Source organism: Haliotis rufescens, unplaced genomic scaffold, assembly GCF_023055435.1.
Source record: "Haliotis rufescens isolate VD_foot unplaced genomic scaffold, xgHalRufe1.0.p SCAF_8, whole genome shotgun sequence".
Lineage (NCBI taxonomy): Eukaryota > Metazoa > Mollusca > Gastropoda > Lepetellida > Haliotidae > Haliotis > Haliotis rufescens.
In genome coordinates this window covers 23,567,986-23,593,621 of record NW_025964372.1, presented here as the reverse complement: position 1 = coordinate 23,593,621, position 25,636 = coordinate 23,567,986, and the positions used below count along the sequence as shown (strand labels likewise).

General features: G+C 42.6%; 1 protein-coding gene across 2 annotated transcripts in view; it reads left to right on the top strand.

Annotated features, from left to right (window-relative positions):
• The window catches only part of LOC124139308 (protein FAM133-like), a 47,026-nt gene that overhangs the window by 3,472 nt on the left and 17,918 nt on the right, over positions 1 to 25,636 (top strand). Inside the window, exons 1-2 of one of the 2 annotated variants that reach the window (XM_046506282.2) lie at positions 7,527 to 7,823; positions 16,795 to 16,990. The exons of the other annotated variant lie outside the window; for it this stretch is intronic. Of the exons in view, the coding sequence (XP_046362238.2) occupies positions 7,790 to 7,823; positions 16,795 to 16,990 (230 nt within the window). The 5' untranslated portion in view covers positions 7,527 to 7,789. Of the gene's footprint in view, positions 1 to 7,526; positions 7,824 to 16,794; positions 16,991 to 25,636 lie in introns of those variants that run through there. 2 annotated transcript variants of the gene reach the window in all.

The following is a 25,636-nucleotide window of genomic DNA, read 5'->3' as shown; positions in this document are numbered from 1 at the left end:
CAAGCTGCGTCAAAACCGCTCGCTTCTTCAATGTTAATCTGACAGTCCGTCACAAAACTGAAATTGTACAAACCACCCAACTGTTTGTTTGTTTGTTATTTAACGCCGCACTCAGCAATATTCCAGCTATATGACAGCGGGCTGTAAAATAATTGTGTTTGGACCAGACAATCCAGTGATTGACATCATGAGCATCGATCCACGCAATTGGGATACGATGACATGTATCAACCAAGTCAGCGAGCCTGACCACTCGATCCCGTGAGTCGCCTCTTATGACAAGCATAGACGCCTTTTACGGCAAGCATGGGTTGCTGAAGACCTATTCTACCCCGGATAGTGGGTGTGGCTGCTTGTATTAATCTTGACTACAGTCTTGTGTACACTGCACGTGCTCGCCCACTGAGATTCCATGCCGCAGTTTAACATGAATACCCCACTGAGACACAGTATACTGACTCCGAGCCGACAAGTCCTTGTTTTATCCTGTTAATGCCGAGCGCCAGGCAGTGATGCAAGTACCGTCTTTATGACGCGGCCGGGGATCGAACCACCGATCTTCCGCTCTCCCGGCAGACGCTCTATCCACAAGACCACTTGATTGCAACAATTGTCGCTCGGTGTTCTACAACACAATATTTCAACAACATTGATTTTGTCGTCGCGTTGATGATCAAGGTTCTCATAGAGTGTTGGTAACACTTGAACTTTAACGCCACTGGCCTCATATACACTTTCAAATGATAAATTAATGTAGAGTTTTCAAAAAATGATATTATATTACCTCTTTTTCAGGAAGGCAACGGCACTCACTGAACGAAAACACATCGAAAAACATAAATTAAAAAAATCACGCAGTGCCTTGTTCAAAAACTTATGTTCTTGCACGGGGTTTCTCAGTTTAACCAATTAGTACCCAAAGTACGTTTGAAGCAGTATAAAGTTTAACGGTTTGCTGTGGTAATCACCCCTCCGTCTTACACGGAAATAACCAAGAAACACGAAGTGATCTATAGGTGACAATAACCCGATCTCGACAATTCAAGTCATATTTGAGTCAGCACGTAATCTCCGTGCAGGGCGAGCCGTGGTGTTTGTGTATGTGAACGTGACACCTCTGTCGTCCGACTGGGAATACATGTCAAAGTTGACATGGACGTTCGATGGTCTTGAAGATAAACACTTTATGATCACATGAAACAAATAATTTAATGCTATACTCGTGTCAGATTTACTTTGATATTCGGGTATTAATGAGTGAGTGAGTGAATGTTATTTAACGCCGCTGCAATATTCCGGTATTACAATGGCCTGCAGTAAAAGGACTTATGAGGTCGTCTAACACACTACACGTTTAGCCACTCTGTTCCCGATCTAGTCGACAAACACGAGGATCCATTCCGACCAGGAATCCCCCCAAACTATTTGAAAGAATCCCGATTTATTGCTGAAATTACGTATCTCAATAGTTTCTGCCTTCCATCACGAGTAGACCGTCTCCGTGGTCTAGTGGTAGAGCGTCCGCCCGGAGAGCGGAAGGCCTGGGGTTCGATCCCCGGCCGCGTCATACCAAAAGACGTTAAAAGATGGTACTTGTTGTTACCCTGTCTGGCGCTCGACATTGAGGGGCTAAAACAAGGACTGGTCGGCTCTGAGTCAGTATACTGTGTCTGAGTAGGGTATTCATGTTAAACTGCGGCATGGTTTCTCAGTGAGCTAGCACTATAAATCGGCATCATTCCGGACTAGTACAAGCAGCCACACAAACACACACACGTACATGCACGTCGCTATATAAGTGCAATAATCTTGGACGCGACGTTAAACCCCATTTCACCTCACCTCCATCACGAGTAATGGCGTCACTCGTTTCTCCAAATATACTTTCTTCTCTGTTAACTATCATTATCAAAATCCACAGTTCACATATGAGTCATTCAGAGATTTATTGGTTATTATATTAATAATTTTTTGTGTAATATCTTCATTCAAACACACAATAAAACGAGAGGGGCATGGGTGGCCCAGTCGTCTAAGGCGCCGCAATTCGCCGTGCAGAGTTGCGTCCCTTGGGCACGCCAGAAAAACATGGTTGTGGGTTCGAATCCCGGTTCACCCCGATTATGTTTCTAGGTTTGTCAGCACCATACCCGTGCTCGTGGGTTTCACCGAAGTGGTAAACGTCTAAGACCTATATCACTTTCCTCCCACATGAAGCTGACACACCGTGATATGACTGGAATACTGGTAAAAGCGGCGTTAAACCCAACTCACTCACTCAATACAATCAGGAATATATAAACATAAGTATCATAATCGACAGCAGAACCTCGGTGTCTCATACGTGAGGACAATGTACTTCTTAACGTCGCGTAGCGGTGGGGTCGTCTGGTGGTTAAAGCGTTCGCTCGTCACGCCGAAGGCCCGGGTTCGATTCCCCACATGGGTACACGATGTGAAGCCCGTGTCTGATGTCCCCCGCCGGCCAATTGCTGGAATATTTCTAAGAACGGCGTAAAACCATACTCACTCACTCTTTACGTCACATTAGCTTTGTGGGTGTCATCGTTATAACACGACCTTTCGTTAACATTTACGACATAATGTCTAGTAAGAATTTTTTTATTGCATCGCTTTAAAGATTTTTTTCATTTAGGCCTTTTTAATATCCTGAAACCACAAATCGTTAATGTTTATGAAACGGTCACGGTAACTCTGCAGTCGTGCGAAACATCCATATATTCTTTTCATCGTGTTGACAATAGACGTGGTCCTTCCGTGAGTTATATCTTGTCATCGAAAACATAGGAAATGCCAGAATCGATTTACCTCGCTATAACACGAAACTGAGGGTAGCAACGTTTGATCAGTATTCCCATGCATCAATACCCCCTCGCATTAACGCGTTTCATCTGCCATAAGAAATAACGTAGACAGTTTCTCTTACAGGTGGGTGGGATGCGTAGGACGATTAATGAAGTTGGCCAGTTTGACCATCGGACCCTGGGTAAAATAAAGGCTCCACACGGCGTTAAAAACTCGCCAATTACTGCTTACCAATACGAGCTCTATCCTTGTCTGCTATCTGTGATGGGAATGGCTGTGTTGAAATATCATGACCTATGTGGCATATATCTGACATTTCTTCACAAGACATATCGATGAAATAGTCATAGATAAAACAGTATGGTGGAAGTTCTGAGACGCAAGTCAAGCCGTGATTCTCCCAAGGGAACGGCGTCGCTGTGACGGGTCCATCATTTATACATGGCATGTGTATGAGAGTGAGTGAGGTATATGGGCCTATTTTTGTCAATTATTGACCATTTATATGAGGCCCATATAGGGTTATGTTTTATAAGCGTTAGAAACTGGCATAGACCGAGGCCAGCACGAATCACTAATTGTCACTAATTGTATTATTTCATAATATAAAAACAGCAATATTTCAATTGGAGTTGAGAATTCCTTCTTTTTTTCGTTTTCGCAAATGACAGCGAAACGCGCAGCTATATTGTTTACCATGGATATGCTGCTTTACAACAAGCTTGGCGTTATATTAGGCTCTCGCTGATTGGTTGAAAATATTTATCTCCGTGGAGTTCATTGGCTTAATCACGCAGGGTAATACCACTTTTGATTGCAGCACGACAAAGACCCTTTCTTAACCAATGTAAATACAGACGACATTTTTTAATGTATTAATTATCAATATCACTTATACACTATGTATTAATGTCGTGCGTAACGTCATTGAACGTATGTGACGTAACAAAAAATGACGCCATTTCTAGAGGATATTTCACGCCACTCGTGAAAAATCTCCTTTCGCCCGGAGAGAGAAACATGATATTTCACGAGACACATGAAATATCCTATTTATTATACCTTTTGTGTATTTGTCTACCGAATTTGTTGGGTTTTTTTCATTACAAATGTAAAACCTTGAAACATTAATTCTCGCTACCTGACACGCTGGGACGTTTTCCACTCTTTGTAATTGCGACTTAAAAAGTAGTTCCGAGCAAAAGAAATTAAAAATATAAACAAAAGTAATAAAAAATAGTTTAGGTCACTAAAATTCTTTATCATACATTTGGATGTGATTATATAAAAAAAATCAACTTCAAAAATATATTCTTGAAAGCTACGAGACCGCTGTTGGAAGCGGAGGAATACACTCTGGTCACGTAACAAACATGGCCCTTTGCGAAACGGAGTCTCGATTGACGAGTTGACGCTTCCCGAAAGACGAACTCTTGAAAGTTAAATTGAATAAACTTCAGATGAAGAGAGTACGAGTGATGTCTTTATTCATCTTCGGTATGTATCAGCATCAACCCAATACTGACAAACTGAAATACGTGTAATATATTGTTGAACTGGCCACAAATCGACCCTAGTACTACGGCCGAAAGTCTTTGGTTAAAGTATGGGCCTTAGGACAATCATAGTAGTAAGTTCGCTTTGTGGAACGGACCTCGGAACACCTGCTCTGTTCTCAACTTATAATTAATGCACTTCACACAAGGCCTAGCATTATCTTCGCGTCCTGTTGTAATAGTCCTTGATACATGTTTGTTGCAGGTAGCGAGTGACTATTATGCACGTACCCAAAACATGCTTTCACGACTGCACCACTCGCGAAACGAAGCCCACGATATAGGCTAACGTCGTCTCCTTGGCTATTACGAGTACATGCACTTTAATACAATTTTGACTACGAGCGCATTGCTCGTTATAACGAGGTATACTTCAATGGTACTTGACTCCCAGTGAAATGTTTATATGGGCTATTCGGAAAAAGCCGAGTGGGGCATGAGAGTTTTAAAGGCCATCATATTTTTTCTCAAGAGTAGAAATAAATGTGGATTGGGTGGTTTCCACGTGGCTCATTATATGTAATCCTACCCGCTAGTCATGGTTATAATCGCGATATTGACCACCGGTTCATTTGGGCCGGACTATATTATTTATGGTATGGGGGAACGGGTGGCCCAGTCGTTTTGGACACCGTAATACGTTGTGCAGAGTTGGGTTCCTTGGGCGGGCCAGGAACGTCTGATCGTGGCTTCGAATCCCGATTCGCCCCGATTATGTTTCATGGTTTGTCAGAACCATACCCTGTTCGTGGATTTCTACAACGTGGTACACGTCTGAGACATGCATCGCTTCGGGCTTTTCTCCCTCATTAAGTTGCCACGCCGTGATTTAACTGGAATACAAATCGACGCCCAACTCATTCACTCACGAAATTCTGATACAGCTGGAATATACCTGACCGAAGCCCAAAGCCACATTGGCCTTACTATAACACTATAGGACAGATTTCTGAAGCATAAATTATTTTGCAAAAATACGGAACTGATAAAGAGTATCACTTGAGAACTGAAGCGTGGGACAAATAATAAATCTTTACTTGTGAAAGTTATAAGTCATACTCATACTAAATGATCTAAACGTGGGAAACGGTATGTGTGAAAATAGATGCATGATATTTACGTCCACTATCCTTATGCATAGTCTGTATGCACAAGACCGCCTCCGTGGTCTAGTGGTAGAGCGTCCGCCCGGAGAGCGGAAGGTTCGATCCCCGGCCGCGTCATACCAAAAGACGTTAAAAGATGGTACTTGTTGTTACCCTGTCTGGCGCTCGGCATAAAGGGGCTAAAACAAGGTCTGGTCGGCCCGGAGTCAGTATACTGTGTCTGAGAGGGGTATTCATGTTAAACTGCGGCATGGTATCTCAGTGTGCTAGCACTATAAATCGGCATCAGTCCGGACTAGCACAAGCAGCCACACAAACACACACACACACACACACACACACACACACACACACACAAACGTGGATGCACGCTATTTAAGTGCATTAATCTTGGACGCGACGTTAAACCCAATTTTACCTGCCTCACCTGTATGCACTATATACATTAAGTAATACAGGCTGCATGGCCCGGGACAAGTCACAGGTGATAGCTTTGCACCTTGAAACCTCCCAGGGATTCACCCCAAGGAGTCCACGAATCACTACTACCGGGGTTTTACCTTGACTTACAAAAGAAGGGGTCCGCGGGCCCACAAAATCAATTTAAAGGGTCCTTGCAGGCAATATGAGGGTCCAGTAAAGTAGGGGCGGTCGGGTAGCCTAGTGGTTAAAGCGTTCGCTCGTCATGCCGGAGACCCGGGTTCGATTCCCGATATAGGTACAACGTGTGAAGCCCATTTCTGGTGTCCCCCGCCGTGATATTGCTGGAATATTGCTAAAAGCGGCGTAAGACCATACTCACACACTCACTCACTCCAGTAAAGAAATCAAATGGTGTAGTGTACTGTATATGTGGATAATTACCTTAGAGCCTGGAATGAATCAATGATCATGTGGACAGTGGTCATGATAAATGGATGAAGACAAACGCCCATAACTGCTCTTGATGCGTTGTAGGTACAGTAGATATTACTGGGGCGGAGCACATTTTTTCTGTGTCCATTTTCTACATTTGTGCGTTGCACACACACACACACACACACACACACACACACACACACACACACACACACACACACACACACACACACACACACATACATCCAGAAAAGTCCCGTGTGCACACATATTGAGTACTTTGGGAGGTAAATTACGTTTAACGTTATTCTGGACGTTTCGGGGCACTCCAATTGGTATAAACCATTTTCTTATTACATTTTAAGGAGGTCTTTTCCCTCGTCTCAAGGTCCCAAATAACTTGTAGATATTCTCCAACCCCAAGTACCAAACTGTAAACACCTTGAGGCCACATTAACTTACTCGTCGTAACAGACTCGACCCCGTCTAAGCCGAACGCCATGCAGAGTTTTTGTATGGAACCCAGCCCCACCCACAGGTTTTTATCCAAGGGGGTATTCACTGACATCTGCGGCAGCGACGACACACAACATCCACAACGACGAACCATACATGCATTCAATGCAATGTGTATGCTTATTCACAGCAATACATCTGCACAAATACATGTGTCCGCTTCATTGTGCTGTCGACAGCAACCAAGCAGCTACAAACATTATCCCATAGTGCTAATACACCTATTACCGCTTAACATACATATCTTATTACTTATAACGATTTGTGCACTCTACTTGACATTATTCAAAAGGAACACAAAACAACTACGCCCGTTTGCTTATCCGGCGTGCGGTTGTAACATGCAAATCTGGTCGCGTCAACGACGTTGAATAAAACTTCACTTTTTTCCACAACGTTGTCATCACGGAGTATTGATCGGTACACCTCGCCAGATTGACCTGGGCGTCCCTCCACAAAACGTTTGACCCTGATTGCCTACACGTTTGACCTATGTTTGACGATCATAATTCAATAAACCCGAGTTTAATATGTCCCGATTATATCCAGAGTTTCTGTCCAAGTCACAAAGGAGAAAATGAATTCATTTCACTTGTACTACAACAACATGCCGCGCGATATGCCAGTATATTGTCGGAACTACCGCGTTATAGCGAGGTGCTGAACATTGACTTGGAGATTTTTATACACGATGTTAAATAAATAATAGAGTTGAGCCGTTTGCTTTCGAAGATATGTGAGATGATCTCGTGTATATTCTACAAGCCTACTGTCGACCACAGACTGTGAGATGTTCTCAGGTGTATTCCACAAGCCTACTGTCACACTTGGGCTGTTGGGGTCATAAATATTATATGAATATATCTTCCTGACTGGCGGTTGCCTAAATGCTCGGTTTGTTTTGACGATGGGCATTTTACTGATGCAATGAGCAACAGGGAAAGCGATTCTAGTAGCCCGGGTATGTATTTATTTATTAATTTCAATCTTAAGATTAATTCAGTTTCGATTTTAAATTCACATGTCATCGATTGTTTAAATTTTTGTCTATTGAAAAGTATGTATCTCAACGTGAGACACGTTGTTGGTAAGATGGGTTATGTAACTAGGGCTTATCGATGCGCGTCTTGAACTATGCCTTCATGTCAGATATCCAGGAACAGTTATAACAATGTAAGCTGTCGCCGGGACGCTAGTATTATCTGTATCGTGTCTTCGATGCCCTTTAATGAGATTAGTTGGTGTGATCTGAGCTCATTGCCCCAAAGTTCACCAGTGTCGTGCTGACAGGGTTATGTCAGATTGTGAGGAGCATTATGAGCTGATGAATGTTAAACGTGAGACTGTCGGTGCTGGTAATTATAGATAGGAAGAGGGAGACTGGAGGAGAAGTGGGGATGAGAACACGTGGATGTAATTGGTTCGGGTGATGGGTTGGTCAATTGGCGTGTGATTATATCTGTGAAGGTGGGGTCGGGTGTAGGGGTTGGGGTTTAAGGTGGTGGTGGACAGGTAAGGAACTGTTTTTGGAAGGGGTGGGTCGTTGGGGTCCGTGTGTGTGTATGTGCGTGTGCGTGTGTGTGTGTGTGTGTGTGAGTGTGTATGTGGTAATGGACAATGGTAAGGGGGTTGACAGATGGGGAGGGATGGGCGAGGGAAGGTTGGTAGTTGACATGTAGGATGATAGTGGGTGGGGGTAGGGTAGGGCAATGGGTTATAGGATGGAGTTGACAGCTGGGCGGGGGGGGGGGGTAGTAGTGAAGGAGTGTAGGGATGGGAAGATGGGTGGCGTTGGGCAGGTGGTCAGATTGGGTGTTTGATGGGAAGGTAGGTGAGTGTTTGATGGGCAGGTGGTCAGATGGGGTATTTGATAGGTAGGTAGGTGAGTGTTTGATGGGCAGGTGGTCAGATTGGGTGTTTGATGGGAAGGTAGGTGAGTGTTTGATGGGCAGGTGGTCAGATGGGGTATTTGATAGGTAGGTAGGTGAGTGTTTGATGGGCAGGTGGTCAGATGGGGTGTTTGATGGGAAGGTAGGTAGGTGAGGTGTTTGATGGGCAGGTGGTCAGATGGGGTATTTGATAGGTAGGTAGGTGAGTGTTTGATGGGCAGGTGGTCAGATGGGGTGTTTGATGGGAAGGTAGGTAGGTGAGGTGTTTGATGGGCAGGTGGTCAGATGGGGTATTTGATAGGTAGGTAGGTGAGTGTTTGATGGGCAGGTGGTCAGATGGGGTGTTTGATGGGAAGGTAGGTAGGTGAGGTGTTTGATGGGCAGGTGGTCAGATGGGGTGTTTGATGGGAAGGTAGGTGAGTGTTTGATGGGCAGGTGGTCAGATGGGGTGTTTGATGGGAAGGTAGGTAGGTGAGTGTTTGATAGGCAGGTGGTCAGATGGGGTGTTTGATGGGAAGGTAGGTAGGTGAGATGTTTGATGGGCAGGTGGTCAGATGGGGTATTTGATAGGTAGGTAGGTGAGTGTTTGATGGGCAGGTGGTCAGATGGGGTGTTTGATGGGAAGGTAGGTAGGTGAGTGTTTGGTGGGCAGGTGGTCAAATGGGGTGTTTGATGGGAAGGTAGGTAGGTGAGTGTTTGATGGGCAGGTGGTCAGATGGGGTGTTTGATGAGGAGGTAGGTAGGTGAGGTGTTTGATGGGCAGGTTGTCAGATGGGGTGTTTGATGGGCAGGTGGTCAGATGGGGTGTTTGGTGGGCAGGTAGGGGGAAGGAGATTGTGGTGGACAGATGTAGGTGAGGTCATCACGCGGTCAAGTATCCTATTGATCAAGTCGTCCTTAAGATGCGGGATCCCCCTATCGCGGTTAGGTAATTGTGTTGCGCGCCCGTGTAAGTATATAGGTAAACAAACAAGTGATTAGACTGTGCTGACCTGTTCGGCTCGTGCCGGCCATGTGGAAGGTATTAGAGGCTTACGTGAAACACCTAGATATACAGATGGTGTGATGCACCTGTCTGCTCCATTCGATGACATTGGTGAAAGGCCCTTGCAGAAGTTTTCCAATTATAAAGGGGTCTGTGCTCAACGATCTAGTGCCCATAATCGGTCTAGCTCTACGGGGTTTTTTTTGTATAACATATGTTGACATAATGACACATGTTGTTTGGCGGTTCGATCCCCCATATGTGTGAAGCCTATTTCTTGTGTCGTGTTATTATTTGAATATTGCTAAAAGCGGTGTAAAACCACACTCACTCACCCACAGATGTCGTTTACGTTCCATCATAGGCAAGTTTGGGGGTAGACTGGCGTTTAAAACAATCTTACATCAATTTTGCATTTCAAAGGAGTGAAAGTGATCCACTCGTGTAAGGCGTGAGCTTGCTGTGCAGAGTAACGTCCTTTAATCGTGTCAGGATATGCTGTCAGTGGATTCGCATCCCAGATTAGTTTGTTCTGTTAGTTTGTTGCTTTACGCCACGCCTCTTGGATTGTCAGCAAAGTACCCATGCCTATGGCTTTCATCCAAGAGAGCAGCGTCTGCCCGGAGAGGCCGTAGGTTCGAATCCCGGTCGCGTCATACCAAAGACGTTCAAAGATGGTACTTGTTGTTTCCCTGCCTGAAGCTCGGCAATAAGGGGATAAAACAAGGACTCGTCGGCTCAGTCAGTATACTGTGTCTGAGTGGGGTGGGTAACCTTGTGAAACTGCGGCATGGTATCTCAGTGGGCTAGCACTATAAACTCGATAAAATGAGTACAAGCAGCCACACGCAAACACAAGCACACACACCTGGCTATATATGTGCAATAATCTTGTACGCGACTTTGGAAACCATTTCACCAAGCCTCAACAAAGTCGTACATATTTCTACTTCATGTACCACCAAGTAGTTTCCCTTGCATGTTTACTGTCCTGCATGCTGTGATGTATCTGACATAATGTTGAAAGACGCATAAAATCAACTGATTCACTCTCAAAATGCAATAAACACGGGGGTGCAAACCCTTTAATCTGACTACTCAGAGAATTACCATACATCAATTCAATGGCGTAAATACGTAGGCAAGATTATCGTTAGTCATATGTTATGTTATGACTGGTTAATTGTTAAAAAAGACGTCCAAATTCTGCAGTTATTAAAACAGTAAGGAGATATTTGATGACAAATAGTAATGATAATGTTCTAAAGTTAATGAGCAAATCAGAGAAGCATATATACACACTGCGATCTCATGTTTAGGGACATTATTAGTAATATGAAGGAGGAATACGTGTGCTGTCCTTTTGGTTTGGGTTGGTATTTCACTCAGTCAGGTGAACAACAAAATATGATACTACGCATGTTTGAATTCATTTTCCTGTAAATTGCGCATGAAGTTCTTCAAAGTCACGTTAGGATCTGGTAATATATTATTGGGGTGGGTGGGGGTGTGCCGGTGAGATTAAAGTAGTGGGATGGGTTGAGGGAGGGGGGAGGGGAGGGTTGTTCATAAATAAGTGACACCGCGAAAGGGGGGATGGGGGTGCAAAAACTATGGTTGGGGTGAAGGGGGCATAAAAAATAACATAGTTCTATTTTATTGATCAATAATATACATGTAAATATCAATTTTAACTTGATTTAAGAACTGTTTATTTATTATAGTAGAGGGTGGGAATGGGGTAGGGGAGGGGATGGGGGCATGTTACATGTATTTGGGGGGGGGGGGGGGGGGGGGGTGGCTGACAAAAATGTTACTAAAAGTTGGGGATCAGCAAAATATGATACAGTCCAAAGACTAATCACCCACTCTCATGGTAAATGACCAGTCTCGGTGTCATGCGGATCACCCCAAGGGTCATTTCGGCGTGACAGAACCTAACCTACCAGCAGAGGTGAACATGATGTAAGTTTTGAAAGTATTTGTATTATATGGTTTCATTATCCAAATCAAAGTGTACACAAACTATAAACTGTTTTAAACTCGTGCATCGTGCTACACAGGGTGGGGTGAGGTGAGGTGAGGTGAGGTGAGGTGAGATGAAAAGGGGCTTAACGTCGCGTTCAAGATCATTGCACTTATATCGCGACGTGTGTGTATGTGTGTGTGTGTGTGTGTGTGTGTGTGTGTGTGGGGGGGGGGGGGGGGGGGGTTTAACATGAATACCCAACTCAGACACAGTATACTAAATCCTTTTATTGTCATTTGGTATGACGCGGCCGGGGACTGAACCCAGTACCTTACGCTCCCCGGGCGGACGCTCTACCACAAGACCACAGAGGCAACCTCGTGCTACACGAACAAGGCAAGGTCTAATATAAATATACATCAGGAATAGCATTACTCTATTGTCGCACGAGGAAGCACGTAGCTGACGGAATACGCCGACTGGTCCCGAGTGTAAATAATGCCTCTCTTTCTTCACTTATGTTTGTGACGTCAATGCGATATCAACTACAGTATTCGACGTAAGCGCCCAACATGTTTTGGAAACAAAATTTCAAGTGTTCCTATTTAGAGAACACAAAGCCATTTCTTTACCTTACGTGCTCATAATTATTGGTAAAATGTAAAAACCCAATATGGAGAATATTTACTTGGTTGAAGCCAAGTTGAAACTAGGTAGTCCTGACGAACATTTGAAACGTAAACATTTGTGAAACAATAGGCATATATAGTGAAGAATACTGGTTACCTCCCCTTAAACAAACCCTATTGTCTAAAGAGCCCTCCTCCTAGGAACCCACGGTTTGGCACAATAAATATTCACCATAAAACCGTGGTACGACTGCATGTCAACGTTATGTTATATATATAAGGGGTGGGGTAATTGACCTCGCTATAAGAACGCGTGTATGTATCTTTACGGGAACAGAGTGAGTGAGTGAGTTTAAATGTTATGTCTTTTGACTTATAAGGGCATTGCTAAAATAACGTGAAGCGGTTTTAGAGTGAAGTGAGTGAGTATGTTATTCGCCACTTTTAGCAATACTCCAGCAATATCACGCCGGGCTACACCAGAAGATTGTACCCATGTGTCGAACCCGGGTCTTCGGTGAGACGACCGAACGCTTTAACCACTAGGCTAACCACTGCCCCCTTTTTGTTTTGAAATGGAACGGATGAGGTGGCATAAGGGCACTCTTTGACTCTGTGAAGGATGTGCATAATTTAAGAAATGAGCAAAACATTTAGGAATTGTTATGCAAATTATCAGGTCGGTTCATATGAATGAAAACTTTTTTCAATTTAAACAAGCATGTTTTGGACTTATTACAACGAAAGGCTGACTTTAGAGGTGTTCAGGAAGAATTTTATGTATATGTAACATTAGCAAGTCTTTGAACCAGCCCCTTTCAGTGCAGATGTTGATAACGTCAGCTCAAACACACTGTAAAACATTTAACATGGGGAACAGACGTTGGAATCCACGTTGAAAGGTATCCGTTTTGAATACAATAATGCTTACTGTTTCATTAACATATGCACAGTTTACATATTTAATATCAATAGTCCACTCAATACCGCAGTGTGTCACTCGAAGTGTTACATTCTATTGAAATTAATGTTTCTGATTGGCTACATTATCTACTAGGGTATCATACAATAACCAAATTCGAATAATTAGCGGAGACGCCGCCTGGTAGTTAATGCGTCCTCTCGTTTCGTCGGGGGTCCTTGTTCGATTCCCTACATGGGTACCATAGTGAAGCCTAATTCTGGTGACCCCGCCATGATATTGCTAGAATATTGCTAAAAGCGGCGCAAAACAATATACACAGTGACTCACTCGACTAATTTGCAGTCATTTTGTTTGTCAGTTACTTAACCCCAAATGACAGCAAGCTTTATGATTTTAGTCAAAGAGACTGAGAATTGGATTGTCTGCCAATTCCCAATTTATGACGTGTATCAGTCTAGGTGACAATGATAACCCTAACTACAAATATCTACTGCCTCGGTTTGACACATGGCGCTAAAGACAACGCCCAGGCCCACACTGGCAATAGGCGCCGTGGTGCAAAGTCCGTCTTTGGCTTATTTGACCCGTGAAGATCCGGGGTAGAATAGGTCCTCAGCAACCCATGCTTGCCGTAAAAGGCGACTCGTCGTTTTAGGCGACTAACGGGATCGGTGGTCAGGTTCGCTGACTTGGTTGATGCATGTCATCGTATCCAAATTGCGTGGATCGATGCTTATGATGCCAATCACTGAATTGTCTGGTCCAGGCTCAATTATTTACAGACCGACGTCATATAGTTGGAATATTGTTGAGCGCGTTAGCCAACAAACAAACTTTGGACCATGCAATGGACGAGTCAACACCTTCGCCAGTGTAAAAGTACAGATTAGAATAACAGAATCTAGAGAGGTGGTCTCGTCGCTAATTCAGAATCATTTAGACACAAAAGGTCGTTAAAGGGGAGGCAATCAAATAGTCGATACATAAACTTGTCATGTACTTCATTTTGTAGTCCCATGAGGTTGACAGTATGTTGCTTTGTTTGTCGAAATGGATCTTTAGAAGAAAACTACTGAAGCAAAACATAAAGCTCTCGTTTATAACAATTGCTAACAATTACATGCAAATGCAATTATGTTCATGGTTCATAAAACGTAATTGTTGGCCATATTGATTTGTGTAAAGGGAGATAACTGTGTTAGGATAATGTGATTACCTATCTTCTAACGTGAAAGAGCATTCGCAATAATAGTCCTTGCGTGGAGGTGAGAAGTGTGTTGTGTTACGTGTGCTAAAATAGACAAAATCTATCATCTGTGGAGTTAATTGAATAATATTGACAGTAATGATATCTCATGATCTGGACTGACATTGCCCATGGCTGAAAGAACTGTTTCCCTTTGGAATCCCGTGGAAACAGATCACTCTGCGTCAATGATAGCATCATGTTACCCAAATTACCATTTAAATATATTGTGTTTTTTTGTTTGTAAATTCACCCGTATTTGATTGGATGATTGTATTCAGTGTTGCACAAGAGATAAACTACTTCTTTTATATCACGGGTTCATCATGCTGCCCACCATCACCCTGCTAGTCCGGACACCTCACTTTCCGGCCAATCACTATTTGGAACATCCGCACGTATGGGAAGATTATTAAACCGAAATAAACCGACTTAACGAGGTGCCACTATATACAATTATTATCAAGTTTTTTGCTTAAACACAAGATCGAAAAAATGTCTAAAAGAAAGTATATGGGTATTTTTGTAGTTTTATTGAACAAAATACACCGTTCAACTTAAATAAAGACAATTTTGATATTTCGGTCATTGCGATTGGTTGCTGCTGTGAGCAATTAAAAGTAGAATACAAACTGTTAGTTATTTTGGGGGTACGGGTGGCCCTGTCATCTAAGGCGCCGCAATTCGCTGTGCAGAGTTGCGTCCCTTGGGCACGCCAGAAACCTATGATTGTGGGTTTGAATCCCGGTTCGCCCCGAATAAGTTTCTAGGTTTGTCAGTACCATACCCGTGCTCGTGGGTTTCACCAAAGTGGTGATCGCCTGAGACCTGCATCATCGCGGGCTTTACTCAAACATTAAGCTGGCACCCTGTGATATAACTGTAATACTGTTCAAAGCAATGTTAAACCCAACTCACTCACTCACACACTCGCTTTTTGTCCTTTTTGTCCTGTGTAGCTGTCTCACATTGCTGCTGTTGATATCTAACAAGTCCGTTTAATAATTTATGTCTGCAGCATGGTTTTCCAGAGCGTAATCGTTAGGGAGACTGTCAGGTTAAACTACCCGGACCTAACATGGCGATCAATGTACACTATTATAGCAAGAATGGTTACAAGATGGCGTGTTGCATAGTATAGTTACATTAAGGTTACATTATGCGAGCTCAGCAAGGTAATCAATGGAGTCCTCGCTACAATAGGTTCCAACCAGCCTAATTGCCTGGCTTGTCGAAACAGAGTCCGACAAGCAATTACATTTTATCTGAATCAGGTGAGCACGCAAGCGGAACAGATTGACCTATTCTGGAACACACGTCCGCGAATGTTATTAGAAATTGAAACACATATATCCCCCACACTGATCAAATGTCCGCCCAATTACCGCAACCTATCTAAAGCACCTGCTCAACCAGATTCACACACGGTTACTAGGTACGCGGAGTTAGTTGCTAAGGTACGCCACGTAGGATGGGTCCATTAAGTGTAAACTTGAAATGTTCTTAAAGTTCTTTCATCAGTTATTGGCTCGGGCAGTGAAGGATGCTTGTATGTGATGTAGACTCTGTGATATACATTATGTGAAATAGATTCCATGGTATAGATATCCTGGTTTCTCTGACCTAGTTCGGAAGAACAATGATTTCGAATTGATTTAAGGCGCGTGATGATAGACCATGTGTTTGAGTTCTGCAAGACGAATCCTGGATAATTGACAATGGTAGTTATGCTTAAAATGGATCTTGATAATCACCCATGGAACAGACCGGTGTCTCAGTTCAGTTCAACGACTCACTATGATATGATAGTTTCTGACAGTGTTGGTTGTGAAAACAGCGTCACGTATGAACGCCTGGACACTGAGTGCAACATCTAAGTACAAAGAATAGGAAGTCCAGTATTGACGTCGAATGATAGGTTCCCATTAACGGCTGCAGTATTTTATTTGTTTTCTTGTTCTTTATGTCACGCATTAGCATCTTATGTCTTAAAAGGAAACCATAATACTTCAACTAAAGGCGATGGTTTTGAAAGTAGAATCAAGGTAGTTCTGCTATTTTGTAAAGCGACATCATGGTTTAAGATCGTGTTCAAGGGCGATCTATAAATACCGCGGGTAGCAAGACCCACATCACTTAATTCTGCTGTGGGCAACTTGTTGATCAACTGATTTTAAAAGACTATAGTGTAAAGAGGTACCGACTGAAGAGTAACAACGATGTTGCGATATTCTCGACGCGGTCTAAGGCCTTCAGACGATGACGTTAAGTTGTTTATCTCAACGGCAGATATGAACAGTGACTCTCCTAGAGGTCACAAGGGGAGACAACAAAGGCCGGAACTACAACGAGAGTACTCGGACCTGACTAAACAAAAGCACGAGGAGGTTGTCATGAAGCTGCTGGAGGACTTTGACATCGAGGACACAAAGGACAAGTATCGATGCAGCCGTGGTGAAATTACTTATGTTCCCAAGCGCAGGGGGTGAGTTGGGAAAGTCCTACTCTCTTTCTCTCTCTGCTTCCGTTTCTATATCTCTGCTGTGAATGTACCTGTAGAACAAGCTTACATTCAGGTGAACTGTCGGGGCGTCTTTTCTGCTGTGTTTTATTCCTCAGCCAACTGTTTGATTGTTTCATAAACTGCCGACCAGAAGAAAGTATTTAAGCTTTGCCTTATGGTGGGTAAAATAAAACAAACAAGAAATGGTTACTCAAAGGTGATGTATTTGATATCATATTTGTGTTTTGGACCTTATTTTTGCAGTGTTTAAGCGACTGTTTTCAGCCTGGTAATGTTTTGATAATTCAATTTTAAATTTTCTCTTGCCCGGCAGTGTATTGTGGGATGTTGTTTTCACGGATAGTGCTTTTAATAGTTTCAGTAGGTGCATATGCTTAGGTAGTTGAGAATCAAGGGTTATTAGTACATGTGTAAAACTGCCTCACACTATGTGTGTGTTTGACTTTGTAGCATCTCGTTCTAAGGGCACTCGTCTATCTTGAGTACTCTCTCTTGTCGAATGAGTCTATTGTCGCATACCTATCAGTTTTCCTCCCTCTCTCTTTCTCTTCCCCCTCTCTCTTTCTGTATGTCTTTACCCCCCTCTCTCTGTTTCTCTATCTATTTCCCTCCCTCCCTCTCTTACTCTGTCTCTCACACATAAACACTCTGTGTGTATTACCCCTTGACATTGTACACACCTCCGTCTAGTTATTTATGGGGAGTTATATTCGGCGGAGACTGTCTTCTTTATATGTCTTCTTTAACCATTGCCCCCTTATCTTTCTCTTTCCGTCTCCTTTCTCTCTGTCTCTCACCACCTACTATGGTTATGTGAGTCTATGTAGAGGTAGCACCAATCTATTTATCCGTTTCATCTCGATGTTTAGTAGCACCAATACATGTAAAATATATAATACAAGGTGGTGTGAAATGAGGTGTAACATTGCCTTAGAAATTATTACCCTTGTGTGTGCGTGTGGGTGCTTGTACTAGTTTTACTGGTTTTATAATGCTAGCCCATTGGGATACCAGGACGCATTTTAACATGGATACCCACCAGGGAGTTTACTGACTCTGGAACGACCAGTCCCTGTTTATCCTTCTTTTAAGGTCTTTTGGTCGCGATCTACGACCTCTCCGGACATTCATCCACTAGATCGCGGAGGCGGTCTATAATATATAAACATATATTGTCGGACCAGTTGTAATCGTCACATACAATGATCATCGAGGGGGCTAGACAATTGGTGCCATTCGTTACCAGTACTCGTGTCATCTGTTGCAAGGGGAGAGTCATCATGTATCGCTGCGTCATTCATAATCACTCTTATCACACGTCGAGTCTATTCGTTGGTTACGGAGATGGCGAGTGTTGGCGAATGCTGTGGACTCGTTGGCACTCGGAAGTGTCTCACAGTGACGAGTTTTTGGAAGTGACCAGTGTGTGGAAGTGTTGGACACCAACAGAATATATTTTTGATTCACCATGCAGAATATTAGACGTGTAGATGGCGCATTAATGTAAGAACATTTCTTTGACAACTATTGGCTAATTAGAATTAGTCAGAATTAGTTGGTGATGCCAGGACAAGTTGGTGATGCCAGGACAAGTTGGTGATGCCAGGACAAGTTGGTGATGTCAGGACAAGTTAATGATGTCAGGACAAGTTAATGATGCCAGGAAAAGTTAATGATGCCAGGAAAAGATGGTGATGCCAGGACAAGTTGGTGATGCCAGGACAAGTTAATGATGCCAGGACAAGTTGGTGATGTCAGGACAAGTTAATGATGTCAGGACAAGTTGGTGATGCCAGGAAAAGTTGGTGATGCAAGGACAAGTTGGTGACGTCAGTACAAGTGGGTGATGTCAGTACAAGTGGGTGATGTCAGGACAAGTTGGTGATGCCAGGACAAGTTGATGATGTCAGTACAAGTTGGTGATGTCAGGACAAGTTGGTGATGCCAGGACATGTTGGTGATGTCAGAATTATTTGGTGATGCCAGGACAAGTTGGTGATGTCAGAATTAGTTGGTGATGCCAGGACGGATTAAAGGACTTTTGGAAATGCTAAAATAACGCTCGTTATACAAGATACAAAGGTTCACAGACCGTTGCCATCGACATATCGAGTAACTACCGATCTACCTATATGTGGTTTGAAGTATTTCAGTCACAAGTCCAATCGACAATTTACAGGAGAAGAATTCGAACGAAAACATTAAGTTCAAATGAAGGAATTATGAATTGGACTAGAGAAATATGCGACGTGGAGTCTGTACAAGGAAAGTTCTGTACAATTGAGAGAGATTGAGGGAACCATATATTAATTTAGACAGGGTGTATTGTCGAACTGACCAAGCTTTGGAGCTTTAATACCAACAAGTCTACGGTATGATAACTTAAACAAAGAAGGCAGGGGTCTCAAAATCAAACCCAGGACGTAAAGGGATATCAGATAGCTTTCATAAAGGGCGATCAGGCGTATAGTGTACAAGCTTTATGAGCAGAAGGTACCCCCGCCTTGTAAGCAGAATAGGGGAGGAACTTAGAAGTTCACTTTCCCTGACTACATTATTGTTTTCTCTGATTTGGATTTCGACACACTGCACGTGGCGATGACCGAGCAGTTTTCAGAGGAAACTAATCCATCCTGTCCATGAGGTCACATCATCTCCGCACCATTCATGACTATCGCAGTCAGGGTTTCTAGATCATTTACCTTGATGAAACCTGGGTGAATAATAATCATTCCACTGACTTCATGTTGCTACCACCAGAGGGACGAAAGGCACCCATGCTACCATCAGGTAAAGGTAATCGTGTCATTGTTTTGCACGCCGGAACCCGTGATATGGGGCTTATCGATGGATGTGACCTAGTGTTTGAGACGAAAAGGAAAACTGGTGATTATCATAAATGAATGGTGATGTTTTCATAGACTGGTTACAACATCAGCTACTGTCCAATCCAAACAATCCCAGTATCATTTTCATGAATAACGCTAGTTATCATAACGTCCGGGAACCAGATACTGTCGCGCCAACCATGAGTAGTCTGAAGGAAACCATGTAGGAATAGCTGACATCTTGCAATGTCGACTTCAGACGAACTGAAAGGAAAGTTCAACTCATGGAGAAAATTCGTCTGAATAAGAAACAGATGTCTCGGCAGCAGAACACGGTAACGACGTATTTCGTTCGCCAGTGAGACATTGTGAGCACAACCCGATTGAGATTATCTCGGCTAACTGTAAAGGTTTCGTGGCAAGACATAACAAAACATTCAAACTCACACATGTCAAAGGGTTGATCAACGCAGCCTTTGCTAGAATCACACCAGAGCTATGACAGAAGGCTAAAAGAATACGTTGTTGAAATAGAGCGTCAGTACCGCCAACCTGACGGCGCATATATCAGCCTTGATGCACATTTATCATACCTTTGGGTGAAAGTACAGATTCAGAAACGTCATCAGCCGAGTCAGATGCCGGCTGAAGAAATCATCTGTAGAACAACAAATACTTCTTGATTCAAAATCCCCAACCTCAATACCCATACCGGTTCATAGCTTTAAACTATTCCATCATTGAAGTAAAGGGAATGCAGTACATATCTTCATCGTCAACGCATATCTAAAAAATGCACAATACTAGCAATGTTTTGAGACCACCCCCAACTCAGCTGTTTTTTGCACTTGTGGCCATGCAGGGACAGTGTGAGGTCACCACCTCGGGACAGGTGATAGGCGGTTCCATACATGCATAGCAACACACAAATAGTTTCTAAGTTTATCTTTTTTCTTTTAGAAGTACTTTTTGGGGCTAATCACAGTGTCATTTAGGATAGGCTAGATTATTTTGTTGTGCTATTTTCATAGACCTGTGGTCGTCTTTATTAAATGAAGCCAGAAAAAAATGTCCAGCATTTCCGACAGTACTTTTTGTAATGTCAAGTTGTTGGTGTCAGAACTAGTCGGTGAAGTCAGGAGAGTATGTGTATCCTAATAGGACCTGTCTGCGTTGCTAATGAAGGTTTTATGTTGGCTCTGATTGATATCGCGGTATAATGTTTCCACCCGTTATGGCAAAGTAATTGTGTGAAGCGAAGGTAAAATATAAGTAAGCATGCGCGGCGCAAGTCTCTTTACCCCTGTCATCCAAGGTATTGTAATCTGAAACAGTCTGCCGAGCAAACTAGACTGAAACCACTTTATCTGAGCGGATGCAGAACATCCAACATTGGTCGACACACACCGACAGAACGTTCAACATAGGTTGACACACACCAACAGAACGTTCAACACTGGTTGACACACACCAACAGAACATTTAACATTGGTTGACACACGTCAACAGAACATTCACCATTGGTTGACACACGTCAACAGAGCATTCAACATTGGTTGACGCACGTCAACAGATCATTCAACATTGGTTGACACACACACCAACAGAACATTCAAAATTGGTTACACACATAAACAGAGCATTGAACATCTTTTTACACACACGAACGGAACATTCAACATTGGTTGAACATCTTTTTACACACACTAACGGAACATTCAACATTGGTTGACACACACCAACAGAACATTCAACATTGGTTGACACACACGTCAACAGAACATTCAACATGGTTGACACACGTCAACAGACAATTCAGCATTGGTTGACACACACCAACGGAACATTCAAAATTGGTTACACACATCAACAGAGCATTGAACATCTTTTTACACACACGAACGGAACATTCAACATTGGTTGACACACGTCAACGAAACATTCAACTTTGGTTGACACACGTCTACAGAACATTCAACATTGGTTTAGACAATCGGTATAACTCCCACTGCGACATCGTACAGGACAAAGACATCAAGTTCACGGTCTGTACGGTACTTGGCATCTGTTTAACAGACTGTCGTCGCATGGCAGGAGTATTACTGTGAGGCGTCAGGCAACAAACAGACCAAAACACGTTAAAGGATGGTACTTGTTGTTACCCTGTCTGGCGCTCGGCATTAAGGGGCTAAAACAAGGACTGGTCGGCTCGGAGTCAGTATACTGTGTCTGAGTTGGGTATTCATGTTAAACTGCGGCATGGTATTTCAGTGGGCTAGCACTATAAATTGGCATCAGTCCGGACTAGTACAGGCAGCCACACACACACGCACACACGCACACACACACGCACACACGCGCACACACACGTCGCTTTATAAGTGCAATAATCTTAAACCACATTTCACCTCACCTTATGCATATTGATATTTTATTCATATATGCCATCTTCAATACTATACTAAAACAAATTAAGTTTTATTCCAGTAAAGATAACAGTAATGAAAAGTAAAAGTAACAGTTTTTACTGTTAGGTTATTGGGCTGACTGTATCAAAGACTGATTCGTCTTTTCCCTGAAATACAAGTGCATTAAGGGGCATATGACTTGACCCAGAAAATCACTACTTCTGTCGAAAGCATCCCAATCTCCAACCGGAAGTAGTCAGACATCTCGTCCCGTTTAGTCATGGAGGATCAGGAAACTGTCCGAGTCGTCACAATCCGGTCAAGAGCATGGTGTGTTCTGGTACATTACCCCACTCTCTGTGACGGTACTTGATGCCAACATGTTGAAAATACGAATTAGAAATCCAGCCAGGACATTTACTCTGCGATAAGTTCAATATTAAAGTGGCGATTCTCTAAAAGCTTTGATATTCTTGGTGAAAACCCCGGGTTAACATCAAATGGATCTTTTCCCTTTTAATGTTTTTTTAATAGAAAAATGTTGAATTTTAAGGAAGAGCGACCAGCTTGTCGATAGCTATTTATTTCTTAAATACTTTACAGATTTTGAATATTATTTTGGCATGTTTTCAACCAGTGAAAGTTGTTTTGTTTTAAACAAAATATAGTTCAAAGGATTATTTGGTTGAATGGCAAAATCCCCTGAACACATCATCCATGTTAAGTAATCCTGCTGTTCCTTTTTTCTGTATGTGGGAAAATATCTTTCCTTGGTCGTGTCGTGTACAGCCACCATAACGGATAATTTATTGATTATATAGCGTGTGGAAATGTATTGATGTAGCGCTGCTGGCTGCGAAATTATCTTCGTTATCATCTTCACCATCATCATTTCCTCCACCGCAACCACCTCATCATCATCATCATCATCATGAGCATCGCAATCATCACATCAACATCAACATCATCATCATCATCATCATCATTGTAATCGTCATCTTCACCATCATTTCCTCCACCACTACCACCACCATCACCACCACATCATCATCATCGCCATAATCACATCAACGTTACCATCAACATCATCTTATCAACGTCACCATCCACATTTTAATCATCATCAACATCGCCATCATCACATCAACATTAACGTCATCATCTTCTTCCTCTTCATCGTCATCATCACATCACCATCACTATCAACGTCATCATCAACATCAGTTTAATCATCATTCGCATTAATATTGCCATCATCATCATTTTCATCATCACCACCACCACCACCATGTGTACTGTAGTTTACTACTGTATCAGTGCAAGGAGCGAATACATGACTGGCCAATCAGAAAGTCTGAAGTGACACAGAATCCGCTCTTTTGTCAGACAACTTAAAGACTCTTATCAAAACGATGGACTTTACACACATCGACTTACAGCAACTTGTTTGTTTTTTTACCTGCACATACAAAGCTCTAAAAATTCGAACAATTAGAAATCGTAAAAGATATTTTTTTTAAATACAGAATATCCTCTAAACTATATCTAGACCTATCAATACACAAAATAATGAGCGATATATATATCACATATATATTGTCACATATCGTGTAGAACCCGCCAATGGCTCCGTAAAATGCCAAATCTTATTTTGTTAGCCGTACACAGAATTAACAAACGTTTATGGATAGGGACTTATTCTCCCCTGATTCACCCCGAACTGGTTTATAATTACGTTGTGACTTGACATTAGCAAAACAAATTTCTGCATATTTGGAAAACGGATAAGAATTTATAGTAAAAATCATATTCATTTTATACAGTGGTTAAATCACAAGCCTGACTAAGTCAATGTTCTTTTAAGTGTCAATATACATTTTGAATACTATTAACCTAAGAAGTTCCAAATATGTTACTTTATTTAAGAAATAAACGACGAGTGGGGTGTGTGTGTCGTACAATAAAACACTGTAGGGAAAATAAAACATGAGGGGCGCAAGAGTGGTTTAAAATTTACTCTTCCCGCAGTGTTTTATTATACTATAAACAACTCCCACTCATTTATTTCTTATATGAGATATCAACATTATGTACATCATCTTCAAGGATGGTAATAATATGTACACGCTTTACAAATATTTACCCTGATTTAAATAATGATGACTCCCTGAATACAATCCAAACTCGGCAATGTCGGACAAGTCTACCTTTTTAACAGGGGACTTTTGGTTTTTCCTGCATATTCGGATAATTCTCATGTCGATTATCTGTACCTTTTCTCCCAATACCGATTGTCATGCCTCGCCCACTTTTGGATGCCCTCGTCCGGCCATTGCGTTTATCTGCGTTGCGTTTAATCCCCATCTATGGGAACAGACCCGTGAAGATCCGGATAGAATAGGTCTTCAGCGACCCATACTTGCCGTAAAAGGCGACTGTGCTTGTCGTAGGAGGCGACTAACGGGATCTGGTGGTCAGGCTCGCTGACTTGGTTGATGCATGTCATCGATCCCAATTGCGTGGATCGATGCTTATGATATCAATCACTGGATTTTCTGGTCCAGACTCGATTATTTTCAGACCGCCGTCATATAGCTGGAATACTGCTGAGGGCGGCGTTAAACAACAAACAAATAAACAAACAAACAAACAAAAATCTATAGGGAACAACTCAACTCATCACGTTGCGAGCGCATGTTCGAATACTTAGAAGTGACGTCAGGACAGAACAATGGTTTCTTCGTTCTTCATTGTTCTTTGCCATTTATCGCGTAGTTATCTTATATAAACTTAGGTAAGATAGCTACGCGATAAATCGCCCCTGTTGTTTATTCGATAAACAACTCCCACTCGTCGTTTATTTCTTAAATATGCACTCGTTATTATATAACATGTACTGAAGGCCCATGTTCCGTCAGTATTACGTATTATAGGGGGCACGGATGGCCCAGTCGTCTAAGGCGCTGCAATTCGCTCTGCAGATTTGCCTCCCCTGGGCACGCCAAAAAAACTATGATCATGGGTTCGAATCCCGGTTCGACCGATTATGTTTCTAGGTTTGTCAGCACCATACCCGTGCTATATATTTGTTTCACCGAAGTGGTAAACGTCTGAGACCTGCATCACGTCGGGCTTCCCTCCCACATTAAGCTTTCACGCATGATATAACTGGCATATTGATCAAAGCGGCGTTAAACCCACCTCACTCACTCAGTATTATGAGTGAGTGAGTGTTTAACATTATTCCAGTTATATCACGGTGTGTCAGCTTTAATGTGGGAGGAAAGCCCGAAGTGATGCAGGTCTCAGACGTTTACCACTTTGGTGAAACCCACGAGCACGGGTATGGTGCTGACAAACCTAGAAACATA